At 40.0% G+C, this 19,118-nt stretch overlaps 2 protein-coding genes and 6 non-coding genes across 8 annotated transcripts; 7 read left to right on the forward strand and 1 right to left on the reverse strand.

Moving 5' to 3' along the window:
• Positions 1-1,767: 1,767 nt before the first annotated feature.
• Positions 1,768-1,839, forward strand: Trnaw-cca (transfer RNA tryptophan (anticodon CCA)). Its single transcript has one exon. It is a non-coding gene; the product is annotated as a tRNA-Trp (tRNA).
• Positions 1,840-2,629: 790 nt separating this feature from the next.
• Trnaw-cca (transfer RNA tryptophan (anticodon CCA)) lies at positions 2,630-2,701 on the forward strand. The gene has a single exon. It is a non-coding gene; the product is annotated as a tRNA-Trp (tRNA).
• Positions 2,702-6,478: 3,777 nt separating this feature from the next.
• Trnaw-cca (transfer RNA tryptophan (anticodon CCA)) lies at positions 6,479-6,550 on the forward strand. The gene has a single exon. It is a non-coding gene; the product is annotated as a tRNA-Trp (tRNA).
• A 792-nt stretch (positions 6,551-7,342) lies between these two features.
• Positions 7,343-7,414, forward strand: Trnaw-cca (transfer RNA tryptophan (anticodon CCA)). Its single transcript has one exon. It is a non-coding gene; the product is annotated as a tRNA-Trp (tRNA).
• Positions 7,415-8,282: 868 nt separating this feature from the next.
• LOC145494957 (growth hormone-inducible transmembrane protein-like) lies at positions 8,283-12,256 on the reverse strand. The gene is made up of 3 exons (XM_081474530.1): positions 11,520-12,256; positions 9,844-10,015; positions 8,283-8,654 (listed from the first exon to the last, which is right to left on the reverse strand). Exons 1-3 carry the CDS (start codon positions 11,752-11,754, stop codon positions 8,567-8,569), a joined length of 495 nt encoding a protein of 164 aa, XP_081330656.1. The 5' UTR covers positions 11,755-12,256; the 3' UTR covers positions 8,283-8,566.
• A 483-nt stretch (positions 12,257-12,739) lies between these two features.
• Positions 12,740-17,766, forward strand: LOC145495068 (glutamate receptor 2-like). Its single transcript, XM_081474642.1, has 4 exons — positions 12,740-13,587; positions 14,019-14,381; positions 15,252-15,425; positions 17,540-17,766. Exons 1-4 carry the CDS (start codon positions 13,227-13,229, stop codon positions 17,707-17,709), a joined length of 1,068 nt encoding a protein of 355 aa, XP_081330768.1. The 5' UTR covers positions 12,740-13,226; the 3' UTR covers positions 17,710-17,766.
• On the forward strand, positions 14,495-14,566 carry Trnaw-cca (transfer RNA tryptophan (anticodon CCA)). The gene has a single exon. It is a non-coding gene; the product is annotated as a tRNA-Trp (tRNA).
• Positions 16,598-16,669, forward strand: Trnaw-cca (transfer RNA tryptophan (anticodon CCA)). Its single transcript has one exon. It is a non-coding gene; the product is annotated as a tRNA-Trp (tRNA).
• Positions 17,767-19,118: the final 1,352 nt, after the last annotated feature.

Here is a 19,118-nt window from a genome sequence, read left to right on the forward strand (position 1 = left end):
CCCTAGTAAAAGAACCCGCCATAGATTTCCGATGAAACTTGGTATGCTGTTGTTACAGGACAAGGAGATATTAAAAACGTAGTGAAAAGAGGGGGTCACCGTGCTTGTTTTCACGCCACAATGCTGACAAATACGGTTATTTAGGTGACTTTTGGTAATCTCCGTGCGCAACAAATAAGCTCGATTATTTTTCAATGCAGCATGTTATATCACACAGAGTTTGACTTTCTTTGATTGTTTATTCATCTACATTACAGAAAAAAATGTCCTCAAATGCGCTGCATTTTTTTGTTCATTAAGGAAACATATTTATGACATGCGCTGTTGGGCCCGTTATGTCTCCCTCCGTAGTATTTATTTCATTTGCCAAAAAAGTAGCCATAGATTTCTGCTAATTTTTTTCTCAGTTATTGAGGATATTGATCTCGATGAAATTATGAAATAAAAAGTGGGGGTCACCGCGCTCGTTTAAGAGAAAAGGAGCATTTATTTCGCTATCGAGCTTAGTTTGAGGGAAATCTGTTACGTTTTGTACGTGCACGCGCTCATCTGCCCGCGCTAATGACGCGAAAATCGTGCGCAGTAGAGATGCGCAATGCAATACTAAGGAATCACCTTAATTCAAATTCAAGCTGCGTGAGATGTAGCAGGGTTGGGGTATTGGGTATTGGGGTATTAGGGTGTTAGGGTATTAGGGTATTAGGGTATTAGGGTGTTAGGGTATCAGGGTATTAGGGTATTAGGGTATCAGGGTATTAGGGTATTATAGTATCATGGTATTAGGGTACCAGGGTATTAGGGTATCAGGGTATTAGGGTATCAGGGTATTAGGGTATTAGGGTGTTAGGGTATTAGGGTAATATGGTATCATGGTATTAGGGTACCAGGGTATTAGGGTATCAGGGTATTAGGGTATTAGGGTGTTAGGGTATTAGGGTATCAGGTTATTGGGGTATTAGGGTATCAGGGTATCAGGGTATTAGGGTATTAGGGTATAAGGGTATCAGTGTATTAGGGTATTAGGCTCTCCTTGAGCCTAATATTTCGTAAAGAGAACGTTAGAACGTCACTGGAATAGGGATAATATAAGGACGAGTGAACAGGGGGAAAGATTTAATGTGTAATTGGATTAACGTGATTAAAGCAGTGTAGCTTGAAAAGTAAATCATCAGGGGTAGATATGAGAGTTCGTAAATTGCTCACATGTAAAACCTGTTATTTTTGAGAACTTGTTGACTCTCATAATGGCGAATATTTGGCAAATTCGTGGAGCTCTGTACGGCGCACAGTGAAGAGTACCCACAGATTTTATTCTAGAGGATATTACATTGATGTTAGCACTTTTGAGTTGCCATAGACTCGATCCTAGACATTTGAGAAAATAGCTTTTAACTATAGGAATGTCCCGTTGCGCACATTGCGCGGTTTGGCTGGAGGTATTTTAAAAAATTCACGACTTCGTCAAAGTTGGACAGAATATAACTGCTAAACCTTTAAAATATCGAAGAAAGTTGAATATCTTGCGTGTAAAACATTCAGCTTGTTGGAATAAGAAACTGTGTTTTGGCAGCGTCCAACATTTATAGCATAATTTCAGAGTCTCCCAAGGCAAATTAGCCTGTTGTGAGGTCACCTTGAAAAACGTCTCAAAAAAAAAAAACAGAAAAAAAAATCAAATTGATCCAAATAAGTGCGATATTTGTACAAAATACATAGAAAATGCGCGAGTCTCAAACGCCCTGAATCACCCCGTTTCTGTTATATGTCGACTCCGTGGCGCAATGGTAGCGCATCTGACTCCAGATCAGAAGGCTGCGTGTTCGAGTCACGTCGGGGTCAGCTTTTTTTTCCTATTATTTTGGTAAGCATTTGCATTGACAAAAACGTAAAAGCAGCCCTGAGTCCTGAAAGGGGGGAAAATAACCAAGTTCTTAAAAGAAATGGAAAATGCCGCTGTGTTGAAACCTGTTGTCTTTCCACCGGATGTTTAATGTTCTTAGAGGTCGGAACCAGGGTGGGGAATTTATTTAGCTTCCGTATTAGTCTGAGTGAGCAGCCAGTGGCCTATAAGGCACCTGGAACGATGGGCGAAAGAAGCTTGGCAAGGAATTTCTCTGGAGCAAATGAGGGCCTGGAGGGTACTCCATATAATGCACTATATGGGGAGACTCCGCTCAAAAAGCGAAAACGTAAGGACATATAGGTAAAGAAAAGGGTAGGGACAACTGCCACTTATTCGCTACCTTTTTCTTTACCTATATCCTTAAGTTTTCATTTGTCACAAGATTGAAAACGGCACGCTTTTTGAGCGGAGTCTCCCCGTATTGTGCATTCTATGGAGTACCCTCCAGGCCCTCACTTGCTCCAGGGGAATTACTTGTAAGGGAAAACCCTTTTGAAACATCTCCAACAGACGAACCTAATAACTTCCTCATACAAGCACTTTCCAGGGGCGATGGCATCACTTTTGCCTAAAAAAAATTTTACTTTCTTTTCTCAGACACTTGTTTCACTTTTACCGCATTAGACTTACATTCATTTTATGATCAATCGCACCATCCCTACCATAAATCAGATTGAAACACTCCTACAATTTAAATTTAAAATGGTATGTCACCAAAAGAGACTTGACTCCGTGGCGCAATGGTAGCGCGTCTGACTCCAGAGCAGAAGGCTGCGTGTTCGAATCACGTCGGGGTCAGCTTTCATTTTTTGCTATTATTGTGGTAACCATTTACATTGGGATAAACGTAAAAGCAGTACTGAAAGGCGAAAAACTAAACTACTCGTCAAAATAGATGGAATATGCTGTTTTGTTGAAAACTTCTGTCTTTCCCCACTGTATGCTCGATGTTTTTAGAGGTCGGAACCAGATGGAATAAGTTACTCAGGGAACTTGCGTTCTCTTATGCTGAAAAGGCAACAGGTTTTAGGCCAGACGAAAAGATTAATTTAGCCTTATATAATGGTTAACTTGAGAATTCTAGTTTTAACTTAATGAGGAACTACATATTTTGTTCAGGATAACACAACTATCATCCTACCTGGCGACACTCGAGTTACCGGCCGTTGGCGCCAAATTAGAAACTTGGAGACACAAAATGTTTCCCAATTTTCACTCTTTACAGTAAGATATGGTTTTTGGAATTATAAATTCTTTTTCGTGAACATTTGATGCCGTCTCCGGTAAAGAAAAGTTGCACGACTTCAATGCTTTTCCTGTTATTATACTTTGAATCTACGACAGTAGAGATTTCGCGCCTGCTTATACTGATTGTTTAAGGTGATTCCCTAGTAAAAGAACCCGCCATAGATTTCCGATGAAACTTGGTATGCGGTTGTTACAGGACAAGGAGATATTAAAGACGTATTAAAAAGAGGGGGTCACCGTACTTGTTTTCACGCCACAATGCTGACAAATACGGTTATTTAGGTGACTTTTGGTGATCTCCGTGCGCAACAAATAAGCTCGATTATTTTTCAATGCAGCGTGTTATATCATACAGAGTTTGACTTTCCTTGATTGTTTATTCATCTACGTCCCAGAAAAAAATGTCTCCAAATACCCTGCATTTTTTTGTTCATTAAGGAAACATATTTATGACATGCGCTGTTGGGCCCGTTATGTTTCCGTAGTATTTATTTCATTTGCCAAAAAAGTAGCCATAGATTTCTGCTAATTTTTTTCTCAGTTATTGAGGATATTGTTCTCATTGAAATTATGAAATAAGCAATGGGGGTCACCGCGCTCGTTTAAGAGAAAAGGAGCATTTATTTCGCTATCGAGCTTAGTTTGAGGGAACCTGTTCCGTTTTGTGCGTGCACGCGCTCATCTGCCCGCGCTAATGACGCCAAAATCGTGCGCAGTAGGGATGCGCAATGCAATAAGGAATCACCTTAATTTCAAATTTCAGCCGCGTCAGATGTATGCAAGGTTAGGGTATTGGGTATTGGGGTATTAGGGTATTAGGGTATTAGGGTATCAGGGTATTAGGGTATTAAGGTACTAGGGTATTGGGGTGTTAGGGTGTTAGGATGTTAGAGTATTAGGATATTAGGGTATTAGGGTATCAGGGTATCAGGGTATTGGGGTATTAGATTATCAGGATGTTAGGATATTTTGGTATTAGGGTATTAAGATATTAAAGTATTAGGGTATTAGGGTATTAATAATATATATGAAAAATTTACTCGATTCTGATTGGCTGAGAGCAGTGCAGTTCAAGTGTAACACCAGTGCAAAAAGTGTAACACCGGTGCAAAAGGTGTAACACCAGTGCAAATTACACATCGTAATTCTGAGTTATGATTGGTTGAGAGACAAAAGGAAATTTTCAATGCCAATGATATCACATAAAATGATGATGAAAAAAGTTTTCTCGAATGAGAAAAAATGGCTTCAAGAAAGATCTTCCGGCACTTTCACCACGCGAATTTTTTCATGTTTATATTATTAATAAGGAATCATACGGTTTTTCTCGTTCAATTTGGAATTAATTTGCACTTGTGAGTTTTTCAAAAAGCTGAAATTGCACTCGCCGAAGCGGCTGGTGCAATTTCAGCTTTTTGAAAAACTCACTCGTGCAAATTAATTCCAAATTGAACTCGAAACCGTATGATTACCTATACTAAGGTATTAGGGTATTAGGGTATTAGGGTATTAGGGCATCAGAGTATCAGGGTATTAGGGTATCAGGGTATCAGGGTTTTAGGGTTTTAGGGTACCAGGGTATTGGGATATTAGGGAGTAAGGGTATTAGGGTATCAAGGTACTAGGGTATAAGGGTATTAGGGCATTAGGTATCAGGGTATTGGGATATTAGGGAATAAGGGTAATATATAGATTTAGGCCAGCCTAAAAGCGTAGCTCCTGGGCCGGGTTGTTCAAAGCTCGATTAAGCTAACCCAGAAAAAGGTAGAATTTTGATTTGAGTTTTGTAACTTTGCGGTGAGGTTTCTGTGTATTGTTTGGCCTTCTGTTTTGAGTTTTAATAATTACCATATACGCAAAACAAAACAGCAAAACACATTTGTATAGAAGAAAAAGTTATAATTCGATTAACTTTTAATCCTGGGTTAGCATAAACTGGCTTCCGAGCAATCCTGCCCTGTTTCCAACAAGCTAACCCAATATGAGCCCGCGATCCAATCGATAACCAGCGCTTGGTCAGCGGTCAACTTCAAGAAAACACGTGACCTCGAGGAGCTGTAAACCTGAGCCCGCGATATGGTCACGTGATACTGGTCAGCGGATACCTTGTATTGACAGGTGTCAATTGATCATAACATGGATGTCCAATGTCAAGGAAGCGCACGGTAAACCAAGGCTGCATGTCTCTGTCAACCTATTATTTGGAGTATGGCCGCCATGTTGGGCAACTCCGCCGTCGCCGTCGTCGTCGTCGTCGTCGTGCGTACGCGCCCACGAGCAATACCGCTAGCCATGGTAACCATGAGAAAATCAACTCATGGGTTTCCTTTTCTTTCCCATATGAGTATGGGGCTCCGCTTGGCGGCCCTTCGGGCCGCCGGAGCTCCGCTATTAGGGTATTAGGGTATTAGGGTATTAGGGTATTAGGGTATTAGGGTATTAGGGTATTAGGGTATTAGGGTATTAGGGTATTAGGGTATTAGGGTATTAGGGTATTAGGGTATCAAGGTACTTGGGTATAAGGGTATTAGGGCATTAGGGTATCAGGTTATTGGGGTATTAGGGTATAAGGGTATTAGGGTATTAGGCTCTCCTTAACCCTAATATTTCGTAAAGAGAACGTTAGAACGTCTGTTGAATAGGGACAATATAAGGACGAATGAACAGGGGGAAAGATTTAATGTGTAATTGAATTAACGTGATTAAAGTAGTGTAGCTTGAAAAGTAAATCTTCAGGGGGTAGATATGAGAGTTCGTAAATTGCTCACATGTAAAACCTGTTATTTTTGAGAACTTGTTGACTCTCATAATGGCGAATATTTGGCAAATTCGTGGAGCTCTGTACGGCGCACAGTGGAGAGTATCCACAGATTTTATTCTAGAGGATTTTACATTGATGTTAGCACTTTTGAGTTGCCATAGACTCGATCCTAGACATTTGAGAAAATAGCATTTAACTATAGGAATGTCCCGCTGCGCACATTGCGCGGTTTGGCTGGAGGTATTTTAAAAAATTCACGACTTCGTCAAAGTTGGACAGAATATAACTGCTAAACCTTTAAAATATCGAAGAAAGTTGAATCTTTTGCTTGTAAAACATTCAGCTTGTTGGAATAAAAAACTGTGTTTTGGCAGCGTTTAACATTTATGGCTAAATTTCAGTCTCCCAAGGCAAATTAGCCTGTTGTGAGGTCACCTTGAAAAACGTCTCAAAAAAAAAAAGAAAAAAAATCAAATTGATCCAAATAAGTGCGATATTTGTACAAAATAAATAAACAACTGCGAGAGTCTCAAAGGCCCTAAATTACCCCATTTCTGTTATATGTCGACTCCGTGGCGCAATGGTAGCGCATCTGACTCCAGATCAGAAGGCTGCGTGTTCGAGTCACATCGGGGTCAGCTTTTTTTTCCTATTATTTTGGTAAGCATTTGCATTGACAAAAACTTAAAAGCAGCCCTGAAAGAGTCCTGAAAGGGGGGAAAATAACCAAGTTCTTAAAAGAAATGAAAAATGCCGCTGTGTTGAAACCTGTTGTCTTTCCACCGGATGTTTAATGTTCTTAGAGGTCGGAACCAGGGTGGGGAATTTATTTAGCTTCCGTATTAGTCTGAGTGAGCAGCCAGTGGCCTATACGGCACCTGGAACGATGGGCCATAGAAGCTTGGCAAGGAATTTCTCTGGAGCAAATGAGGGCCTGGAGGGTACTCCATATAATGCACTATATGGGGAGACTCCGCTCAAAAAGCGAAAACGTAAGGATATAGGTAAGGAAAAGGGTAGGGACAACTGCCACTTATTCGCTACCTTTTTCTTTACCTATATCCTTACGTTTTCATTTGTCACAAGATTGAAAACGGCACGCTTTTTGAGCGGAGTCTCCCCATATTGTGCATTCTATAGAGTACCCTCCAGGCCCTCACTTGCTCCAGGGAAATTACTTGTAAGGGAAAACCCTTTTGAAACATCTCCAATAGACGAACCTAATGACTTACTCATACAAGCACTTTCCAGGGGCGATGGCATCACTTTTGCCTAAAAAAATCTTTACTTTCTTTTCTCAGACACTTGTTTCACTTTTGCCGCATTAGACTTACATTCATTTTATGATCAATCGCACCATCCCTACCATAAATCAGATTGAAATACTCCTACAATTTAAATTTAAAATGGTATGTCACCAAAAGAGACTTGACTCCGTGGTGCAATGGTAGCGCGTCTGACTCCAGATCAGAAGGCTGCGTGTTCGAATCACGTCGGGGTTAGCTCTATTGTTTTGCTGTTATCTATTTTGACTATTTGGACTTTGACAGCGATTAAAAGGCGTAAAAAAACCCCGAAGTGTAGCAGCTCTTGAGAGCTCGAGATTCGTTTGCTTGTTAGCAGCTGTTACTGTTTTTGCTAAGAACATTGTTTATTGTTGTTCACCGTATTGTCCTCTCTAAGTATATCAAGCCATTCATGAGACCTTACAAGAGCTGCTTGCCCGACCCCTAGAAAACATCAGCCAAACTCTCTATCAGCGTTGCCAAAGTCGTTTTTTTTTGTTATATTGTTACGTTCACTGAGAGAAAAATAACCACGCAAAAAGAATTGGAATTGTTGGGTCTGTTTGCCGAGGTAGCAACACCTTTAGTTTATCTTAAACAGCGTTTGACGAATTAAAGTAATAATATATCGGAGGGTCGAGATGATCAACAAGCTAAATAATGTTACTTCTCTCCTTTTGTCTCCATTAGGTATTCTTTTGTATTTAAAAAGGTATAAAAATGAGTCGAAAGGGTCAACACCGAATTTTGCCTCGTTTGTATGTCATAAGCGACCCATGAGTTCAAATTCTCTTTTATTTTTATTCACACAAATGTGACAAAGAGTTATTGTACACAGTTCTTCTTATCATAACTTAAAAAACAGAGCTAAGCAGCAGCATAAGACGGTTGTAATTGTTTTTATTAGAGGCAGTTTACGAGGTTAACTGCACTATGTTCACGGCTCATCTGAGAGTGAATCAATCCACAGTCCACTTGAGATATACAGTCTTGCTGATTAATAATACGAGGCCTCTTACATTTTTAATCTGGCCACTGGTACATCCAAGGAAGCTACATGTAAGCTACATGTAAGCTACATGTAAGCTACATGTAAGCTACATGTAAGCTACATGTAAGACATGACATCAAATAAATGAATTTTATTAATCACATCACATTGCTTCCAACAACAAAATGCACTTTGGCAGCGCCATCCTTACTAGCAAAGCAAAGACATAGCAATAAGCGGCCTTCCGAGAAATGAAAGCTAAGTTATGTACTCGGAAAAATGTGACGGCTAATTCCCTTATCACAGACTGTAATACAAATGTTATACAGTTTATCTTCTCTTTTGCCAGTCAATATCAGTTTATCAGCTGGTCTAGGCTACTTCCTTCGGCGCGTGTTGGAGGACGCCATGATGGTCAAAATTCTGATGAAGATGTTGATCGTGTCCATGTATATTCCAATCGACCTGCAGAAAAACACAATTTTTTTCAACTTTCTCTTGGTCTTGATTTCTGGTTTTCAGTACCAAACTTTGCTTCAATCTGAACTAAAGCGGTTTTCAGTTGAGTATCGTAAAACCGAAACCACAGTAACCACTTTGAACAACCAAAATTACACAGGCAATCCAGTCAACCAATCGAAACTCGAAGGAAAAACATGAGGCTGACACGAAGCGCCAGAAGAGCCAGTCACGATCGGTTTTAATATTATTCCTGATTGGATGAAACTGAACCACAGCAGGGCAATGCAAATCAAAGCAAATTACTTTCGACACTCGAGTGAAAACTGTTCTAAAACAACCAGACTGCTGCGGAAATGCGCTAGTACACTTTGATTGACACTGGATGGACCGCACCGGGTTTTAAGCTAAGAAATCGTGGAGACTACGAGTAGTCTATCTTTCGCTTAGTCCAACAAGCAACTCCGTACATAAACCTCCAAAACAAATTGCCCGCGCGAAATCTGGAGCCTTCTGCTAGTTGCGATTCTTAAAGATGTTGTTTGTTTGATAAATATACTTTTTCTACGTTCGCAGACCCATGAACTTTGAGCTCAAAAGATGAAATAAAACATCTTGACGAACCCAGCGTGTATCATCCCGGGGGGAGGGGGGGAGGGGAGGGGGACTCCCATATAAAAAGGATGGGGGGATTCGTCGGAAATTTTGAACAGAACCCTTAAGAGGCACCGAGATCCTGTTTTGTGGGCGTGGCTTATATTTTTTTACCCCTAAGACCAGTGACGGATTTTGGGGAGGGGTCTTTTTGGGTAAAAAAAAAAATCGCAGAAGGAAGAAAAGCCGGCAGGGAAAGCAAAAAAGAAACAAACAAACAAACAAACAAACAAACAAACAAACAAACAAAAAACAAAAAAACGCCCCCCCCCCTACTACCCTCAGCTCAAGGTCTGGATCTACCACTGAAGACATGCCAATTGTAAAACAACACATTATCTACTGTCATATTTACCGCAAAAGCTCCTGCTGTGGACCTTTTGAGGATGAACATCCTAATAGGTATCAAAACTGCCTTTTTAACCCCTAAAAGGTACGACGAGGAACCCCTTCCTTTTCATGCGGGTGTCCCCCCCGGGGACACCGACCGTCAATAAGTGAGTGTCTGGACTGGCACTGGAATGAAAAGGTGTCTACTTACGCATTGATAGGGTCATAAGGCCTGTCAGCATGCACAGGGTATGTCTCAGCACTCCTGATGATCTTCTGTGTGTCATACAACATAAAACCTCCAAAGATTACCAACCCACCATATGTAGCAATGGACTGCAGGCCTGCACCCACCACTGAGGTGGCAGGGAGGAATAGGCTACCTGGAAATCAAACACAACAGACTGTTAACCTGTTTACTGCCAAAACCTTGCTCAGTTCTACACAGCTCACCAACAAAACAAGAAAATGATTGTCAATGGTACAAATGAACCAAAATTTAGACATTTATTTCATTCGAGTCCAATGTGTTCATTAGGTCAAAAATAAACATATTCAGAAGTTTCAAACGAATTGGAAAAAGCATTGCGGAGATACTGGAATGTTAAAATCACTGTTTTTTATCCTTCGTAATCGTAGAGCGGTCGGGAAAATTGTCGGAAAACTTGTGACGTCACTGTTTGCGGGAAATTTGAAACTGTTTTAATTTCAAGTTTACAGTGAATTTCAGAGGAAAACCACTCAAAATCCAAAGACAATCAGTTAGCATTTTCAAGTTCACCCAGAACCCAAACCTTAAAAGAGAATGGCTTATGAAAATGAAAAGAGAATGCTTTACGCCCTCGAAACATTCGCGCGTTTGTGTAGAACATTTTACCGAAGACAGCTTCGAACAAAATCTTATGGTAAGGAGTTTGTTGGGATCCTCTTTCAAGCTCCGTCAACTTGCATTCAAGAAAGACGCGGTACCGACGATTTTTAACTTCACTATGGGGCGTTGCAAACCGGCAATTGGACAAAAAACGACGAAAAACAAGTGAATAATGCCCGCCGAACAGCAGTAGGGGAAGGACATCGAAACCTTGAAGGTGCTGTATTGCACATTGGTGAGATCGCAAGTGGAATATGGATCAGTTGTGTGGTCGCCACACACCGCAAGAAACATTGACAAGCTTGAGCGCATACAGCGGAGGGGAACAAAATTTATTCTCGGAAAACGGAATTTTACCTATGACGAGTGCCTGAAATGTCTTAATCTGCTTTCGCTTGAAAAGAGGCGCTATCTTTTTGATGTCACATTTTTGTATAAGGCTTTAAATGGATACTTGAATGTGGATGTATCTCCGTTTCTGAACGTTTATTCTCAAGATGATGCACATAGGTTTAGACATTTTGATGACTACTCCTTGAAGACAAATTTTGCTAGAACGACTACTTTTAAAAACACTTATTTTAATAGAATTGTTGAGATGTGGAATTCGATACCCTTAGATATTAGGTTATGTCCTAGTTGTGCAGTTTTTAAGTCGGGAATGAAGAGGTTTTTAAGTGAGGAATGAATATTTGATTTAATTTTTTTTTCTTGATTGTTATTACATGATTACTTATTTAGATTAGCTACATGGTGATCTGTCTCGCATGGAGTGTTCCACTCTTTTACAGATTATCCTTATGGCTTTGCTTGTTTGTGTATGCCTCTAGACTTAGATTTTAATTGCCATTAAATTGTAATAAATAAATAAAAAGCACTTGTCACTTGATACACATTCCACTTCAGTCAGCAAGACAAGTCATGTACACTGTATAAAATGCAGTACTCTTGATGCAGCAGCTCTCAGTGCTAACATTTGGCAGTGGATACTGTTATCTCTGTTATTATTAGCCTACCCAAGCATGCCATGCAAACACCACCAAGTCCAATAGCCAAGGGACCACCCCAGGTCAGAAATTTGCCATCAGGTGCACAGGCAGCAGTCAGTGATAAGGCCCCAACGACACCACCTGTTACAGCAGCAGCCCTCAGGACTAATGGACCTCCAAGTAACATCAGGGGTGCAATAAGGGTCCCAATAAGAGCGCTGTGACCTGTAAAGTGAACATACAATACTCGCTTAGAGTACATGAAGTTACATGTATATTTGTACACTAGCTACACAACCAAGATAGCTGAGAGGGCCAAGAATAGAACATCTTCCAACAGTCAGAATGCTTCATGGCTGGTTTACATTGTAATATTTTCCGTGTATTGGCAAGGTATAGTTTCTGTTTTTATGGCATGAAAGACAAATAGTTTGGTAGATTCTAAGTGAATTAAATTCACTCAGAAACTGTTCTTGTGAGACATACATGTAACCCATTTTCAATGTTCTTTTTTCTTGTCTTGTGGTTTGAATTACTTGTTGTCACAACTCTTTGTCATTCAGATAGCTGTGAAGTACATTTTTTGAATCTCTTGTTAACCAAAATTCTTCAGGATCTCTAGTGTGTTCCAATGTTCCAAGCCTCAGCTTGGCATTACAATACTGCAGGATCACAGAGGATTGATGCCTTGCTATAGTTGATCTAAACATACATGTTCTTTGGGTTCACAGACTACACTTCTCGTGGATGTATTACATTGTAAAAGTATAATGCACATCATAACATTTGTATTACTACTGAAATATTTCATCAGTTGATTTAAGTTTCAGAAAATCTTTAAATATATTAATTAAATTAACTTTAGCAGCATCAACCTTGCTTGCTTAAGAAAACTGTATGTTTCAATGGTTTGCCACATTAATTATGGTGTGACCATTAACTACATGACACCTTTACTTATGTTTACTTACTTTCCATTTTTTAGTTGAAGACTTGGAACTTTAACTATAAATAACTCAATCACTCATCAAGCGCTTCCTCTTAAAAGTAATTATCAAATAACAAGTGCATCGTGTTGTATGGAACATGGGTGCATGGGATATCCACGGGCCTCCACTGTGACCAGCCGGGCCCTAGACAGTATAACGCTCCCATGGCTGGCAATCCCTGCAACCCAGCCATGAGCCCCCAAGCAGTCTTCCAGGCACCTGTCACACTGAGTTAACACTGGAGACAGGGAGGGGAGGGGGGGGGGGGGGCGGGGCAGAAAGATGTCGATGAATAGACTAAAATGACCATTCCAGGGAATGCCACGCTGGAACACACTAGCACAATGGCAAAGAGCACTAAGCATGCAATGCCATATGAATACCATATTGGTTTTTTCTCCAAGTCATCAGCCAGGCAGGTATGCCAGATGACATACTTGCCCTGGTAACACTTTACTTGCCTGTTCAATAGGGAAGAATGGCAACAGAACAGCATGTAAATGGAAAGGTTACGTTTTTATTATTTTCATATGACCAGTCGAGATCCCAGTACATCTTGACTGTAGTATGACTGTTGGCGGGCACAGAAAATCCAGGTATAAATGAAAATGAAGGCCTCTTTGACTGTCATGAAGGCAGAAAGGAATGCTTTCACTCTTCCTGCTTGTATTTGGCTTTTTGTCCTTTATTGACCAAGCTTGTTTGGTCAATATGGCTGGATTTTGGCCTCTTTTTGTGCGAGTTTATGGACTTGTCTACCTCTCCGCTGACCATCAACTCTGAGCGACTGCAGGTGCTTGAGTTCAGCAAACCTTTCATGCAGTTTACGATGAGTTTAATCAGCAAGAAATTGGACACTAATGACCACGATCTAACAACCTTCATGCTACCATACTCCACAACAGTCTGGCTTGTAACACTTGCCTGTCTTCTTTTTGTGACAGTCTTAATGTACCTGGTAAATTTATTCAGCCCTTATGGTCACCGATCGAGCCATATGCATTACAGAGAGACTGGGGAAGAGTTTGACTTCTTCAATAGTTTATGGTTTTGTCTCGCTTCCATGTTACAACAAGGCGCAGATCACACGCCCAAATCACTGTCAGGTCGGTTATTTCCTTTCTTTAAAACGCAGCAGAGAGATTAAACAAAAAGATAACAGATATTTAACAAGACTTTCAAAGTAAATTTACTGCTGTAATATTTTGAAGAAAAAGTTAAGGAACAAAATATTGTAATTCAGAGACTTCATATGTAAGTAAATGGTTGCTTTTCAAAGTTTCGTGATACTACTGTGTAAAGTCAGAAAGAGAACTCTTAAACCTGCATGACTTGCCACGCGTTTCGGCTTGACGACAATCGGTAAACGCTTTAGTGGTTCGTCAAGTTGTAGATAGACTTTGGAAGCTTAGCAACCTGGAAGCTCTGGTGAACACAGTGTAAAGTTCAGCGACATCATGACACAACTCTCGCGCTTGTTCTTCTGCATGTTGACTTAGCAGGATTTGAGGTGAAAATTCTTAAACCTTATTTGCAGGTCGTGTCCTCGCTGGTTGCTTTTGGTTTTGTATACTGATTTGGATCTCAACCTACACCGCCAATTTAGCTGCTTTCTTCACTGTACGCAACAGCGAAAGACAAATCAACACATTGGAAGACGTCGTGGAAGGCGATTATCCATTTTATGTCATGCGCGATAGTGCTATTCACGAGTTCTTTCGAGTGGCCGAGTATCACACATACAGAAAACTCTGGGAACGTATGAACGCCGCCAGCACATTCGTGAACTCTACCGGCGAGGGATATGAGATCACAAGGAAAGTTGAAAATGCTGTGTTTATGGCAGAGAAACCATCAACCGAATACGTCATTATGCAAAAACCGTGCGATTTAAGAACTGGTAAGAAAACACTTTTTACCCGAATTCAAACATTTTAACCCAAAAATGCAAAACGCACACAAACCATGATGGCATGATTAAGGTATGACAACCAACACAACAAAAATAACGTTGACTCCGTGGCGCAATGGTAGCGCGTCTGACTCCAGATCAGAAGGCTGCGTGTTCGAGTCACGTCGGGGTCAATATTTCTTTTTTGGGGTTTGATTTATTTTTTTCACACGCTTAGTCGAAATATATATAATAGAATCTTCGTGCAGTCCAGTTTTCTTCAACTGGCCGTCGATTAAGTAAGTGTTTGAGTGTATTTGGCAAGAGCAAAAATATGTTTTGCTTCCTTAACGCGACTAAATGGTCACACTAAGGTTCAAATGATTTTTTTCCAGAAAAAATGCTTTATTCAAATTTGAGTTCAGAGCAAAGATATTCACTCTCCGCCTCGGCATGGATAGATGTTTTGGTTTGTAGTTTCGCTGTATATTTTTACGAGTTGCGCCGTATTTTGACGAGTCCGTAGGGCGAGTCAAAATACAAACAACGAGTAAAAATATTAAGCGATACTACACACCAAAACATCTAATAAGAGATTTATTATCCAATTGCTGTAGTCAATAAATTTATCAATGAAAGAGGGAGAGTGTGACAGTTTTGCGTGCACGCGCCGACCTGTTTGGCAAACAGGTTTTCTACTGTACAAATAACAGTACAATATCGCTGTATATTTGTACTGTTATTTGGACGGTATTCGCTGCATTTGGATAATAAGCAATTTTATTACAGAAAAATAAGGATTGCAAAGCGTCAACCGAGTTTTCATATCAGTTTTTGTAAATTAAATGTACGATTGTTTTGTTGTTTATCTCCATGCAGTGAATGGTATTCTAGGAGCTGGTAGTTATGGTATCGCTATGCCCAAACACTCTCCCTACATCAGAAATATCTCTATGGCTATATTGAAACTGCAGGAAACAAGTGTCCTGGACAGCTTGTGGAGAAAATGGTGGGAATACAAGAGTCAGTGTCCCAAGGAAAAGAGTGGAGCAGGTCTGTGTCAGTCTGGTTTATGCGCCATTAATTAATCTGTCGATTTCTTGCACTCCTTTAAGAGGGTCTCAATGGGTTTAACCCAGAGTTTATTTTTTTAATTTTTTAAACAATGAAAATTATTTGTGAACTCGCTAAAACAATGGTTATTAATTTTTAAGATTCCGGTTCACCGTAACGAAAAATAAATTAAGGTGGCTTACTACAGTTTTGATGGATTATAACAGCCAACTTCTAACTCTTTTGAAAAATGTTCCAAGATGTTTTTCCTTTCTCTATTTACTGTTTGCTTAAGTCTTTTACCATTCTATGTGAAACTTGAACAATTAAACGTTCAGAAATGGCCAAACGGAACGACCTAGTACCTAGGAGAGACTGAGCAATAGCAGGTTAAATCACGTTTTTCTCAAAGTCTATCCATATGACCCAACCTCAAAATCTCAGGAATAAGGAGTTGGTTCTGATTTAACATTCATGCAAAGTAAAATAAAATTCTGTAAGACAGATTTTCCGCAAGCTAAGAAAATGTGAGATCAAAAATAGCTCAAAATCGGTCTTACAGATTTTTTTTAAAAGTTTGGCACTAAACGCGATATACCCCTACAAATAACATGTGAAAATTTCAGCATGGGTTGTACGGTAGGTTTTCGAGCAATCCTCAATCAAAGACTAGCTTTTACAACCTTGGACGAGAATTGAATTACGCATGCTCTTTATTTAAGCGCGCGCTCATGTGACGCCATGTGTCGCTTGCGAGAAAGCAAGAGCAGAATAGAGCTCTTTTATCGGTTGTTTATCGACCATTTTTGTCATATTTTTTTGGCCCTAGGCTTAAACACATGTTTGAACGGAGTTTGAAACTATTGCTACGTATACCGAAGTGATTTAACGCCTTTCAAGTGCTGAAGTGGTTTTCGTTTCTTCTTAGGGTTACTTGCGTCATTTTTGCAGGCACGATTAATACTGACGTTTGGCAGGCAATGGTAGCGCGCGCTACCGTAGTAAGCCACCTCAATTAATTAACCGTTAGCCGTAAAAGCTACCAGTCCATTAGTTTCAATGGGTTAACCCTTTAACACTGCTTAAAAGGTACAAAAATATTTGGTGGACCCAGGGTTATGTCCAAGAATACAGAAAAAAGAAAAGAACAAAGAATTTTTTACTTATCAGTTGACTCCGTGGCGCAATGGTAGCGCGTCTGACTCCAGATCAGAAGGCTGCGTGTTCGAGTCACGTCGGGGTCAGTTTTCATTTTTTTCGTAGATAGATTTAAAGACATATTCTACATTTGTTCTGTATTTATTTTATGAATCAGAGAAATCAAAATGTTATTGAAAGGCTGGGACTTTTCAAATACTCTTAACCTATCCGCCATTTGTCGTGGGAAAATCAATCGAGTTTATCTTGCTTGTGTTTTTGACATAACAGGTCTATATTGGTTTAAGTATATTACAAGAAAACAATCTGTTGGTTCACTTTGGTCATTTATAAAATATCTATTCACTAGCGATGGCAATAAATCCAAACCTTGTGATCGAGATGCAGGGTAAATAACAAAAGATATATCCCGCATGCAACTTAAATGCCGTTTATTGATTTGACGAAAACGTATCACGTGACTTGCCTTAAAATCATTGTACAGTAGCTTTCCGAGCAGCAAAATTTTAACTCGCTCTTCATCAAACCGCAACAAATATGTCCGAGCCTTGTGTCAATCTCGTAATAATGCCAAGTTAATGAAGTGCTGAATCCAGAATTATATTTTTCAACTGACTCTACAGAGACAGGAAGTTTCATTTTATTTTCCCTCTTTACCCAATATTCCTTTCCTACTCGGTGAGAAAATATTGAAGATCTTGGAGAAGTGGAGAAGCAAAATGCACTGTTCCCATTGGCTCTAGTGTTAAACCTGATTTAGTTCATTGAGTACCTCACACCAAAAAAGCAATAACGTGGCAAACATATCGACCTACGGAATTAGAAGGAAGCAAACAATTACAAAAACGAGATAGGAAGGAGGGGCGTGGACAAACATTGGCACAATATGCCTGGGTTTTGCTACCGCGAACCTTTTTTTAGAAGTAAAATTGGTATTTGTTTTTGAATCTACACAGCTGTGGGCGACAGCAAGAGGATTCAGTTGGAGAACATGCTGGGTGTGTACTTAGTCCTTGCAGCCGGAGGATGTTTCTCTGTTATTCTTGTACTGGTCGAGATGTGGTGGAGAAAACATGGAACTAATGTCATGGCTGCCTTAAGAACGAAGTATTCGTTTATGAGGTGAGTAATTGTCAACACCAACAGGCTTAGTTCAGGTTTAGTAGTAACTGCATGGCGTCAATTCTGATATCCATTCTCGCTCGATCAAGACAACAACTGACTGACAAGACTTGCATAAGTACAATGGCATAAGCATAAGTACCTTCGGTGTTGAATTCCTTACAACAGACACATTGTCACCGGTTGTCAACGCTGTTTTAAATGCAACCACTGCCTCAAAATGTGTTCAAACACATTATGATCAGTCATGATTCATTATAAGCGTGCCCGACTTGTCATAGTTGGGTCACTGATCGTAATAAATAACTGTTCATGATATAACCGTTGCCAATCATGACCTGGTTTTTGGAATGACTTTCTTTAAGACGTGAGCAGCTTATTGTAGTCGTGACATTTGGAAGGAACTTAGAATTGGCCAGGTCAACCGTAAGTTAACGCGAAAAATGTTCAAGTAGAGAAACCAGAAACTGCAAGGGACCGCATACGATAAACGCTGCCAACGTAGGATCTACATGAGATTTGATCAGCCAAAAAAAATGTATGGAGACAAACAAAGACAAACAACAAGACAAACAACTCTTCAAGTAGAGCACTTGTAATACAAACAGCGTTGTATGTATTTTGTACTATCCCCGGGGGTACTCCCTTATATGGCTATATAGGTATGTGCGGCCCCAAAGGGTATGGTTTTTCAACCGTTATGGTCATAAATAGGGTATCGATTTTAGCTGACTTTGGCCATTTTGGTCATAAATGGGGTATGGTTTTTGCACTCTAGCCTTGATATGGGTATGTTTTAAGAAGAAGCCACTTTTTCATCATTATCGAAAAGAAAATCAACAAAAACCCTTTCAAATTATGTTTACGGCAATTTAACATTGGTCTGAACTAAGGAACTAATTATAACGCAGGTATGAAACAGGTTTTGATTTAAGGGTCAGGTCATAAATAGGGTTTCGAATTTTTGGTCAGGTCATAAATAGGGTAGGGAATATCGCAGATTTTGGTCATAAACAGGGTAAGGGTTTTGGGAAGCGGGCCGCACACCCCCACCCAATTTTTCTAGGCATACCCCCCCCCCCCGGGGTACTATCACGGAAACTGGACTCTAAGGACATATTTCAGAAGACATACTTATACTCGTTACTCCTCTACATAACTGTAACAAGAAAAGTAAGACAAGTTCATAAACGGCTTTATTATATGGATACCAATGACATACCAGCGGTCCTTATGAGAGTAAACAAGTTCTCAAAAATAACAGGTTTTGCATGTGAGCAACATACGAACTCTCATATTTACCCCCCACAGGCATACAGCTCATTAGAGAATACTTTTGTTTTATTTTTTTACCAGAGAGAAGAGTTCGACGGTCGTTCGTGTCCAACCTTCAACTGTTCAAACAAAGAATGA

This window comes from Orbicella franksi, chromosome 8 (genome assembly GCF_964199315.1).
Source record: "Orbicella franksi chromosome 8, jaOrbFran1.1, whole genome shotgun sequence".
In the NCBI taxonomy this organism is placed as follows: domain Eukaryota; kingdom Metazoa; phylum Cnidaria; class Anthozoa; order Scleractinia; family Merulinidae; genus Orbicella; species Orbicella franksi.

What these genes read in the sequence shown, in the direction of transcription:
- LOC145495068 (XM_081474642.1), top strand. Translation starts at nt 13,227, where the DNA reads ATGGACTTGTCTACCTCTCCGCTGACCATCAACTCTGAGCGACTGCAG. An exon ending in CACGCCCAAATCACTGTCAG is followed by an intron (nt 13,588 to 14,018) that starts GTCGGTTATTTC and finishes CCTTATTTGCAG; the next exon opens with GTCGTGTCCTCGCTGGTTGC. An exon ending in CAAGGAAAAGAGTGGAGCAG is followed by an intron (nt 15,426 to 17,539) that starts GTCTGTGTCAGT and finishes GAATCTACACAG; the next exon opens with CTGTGGGCGACAGCAAGAGG.
- LOC145494957 (XM_081474530.1), bottom strand. Translation starts at nt 11,754, where the DNA reads ATGTACTCTAAGCGAGTATTGTATGTTCACTTTACAGGTCACAGCGCT. An exon ending in TGTTTGCATGGCATGCTTGG is followed by an intron (nt 10,016 to 11,519) that starts GTAGGCTAATAA and finishes TTTGATTTCCAG; the next exon opens with GTAGCCTATTCCTCCCTGCC. An exon ending in CCTTATGACCCTATCAATGC is followed by an intron (nt 8,655 to 9,843) that starts GTAAGTAGACAC and finishes GTTTTTCTGCAG; the next exon opens with GTCGATTGGAATATACATGG.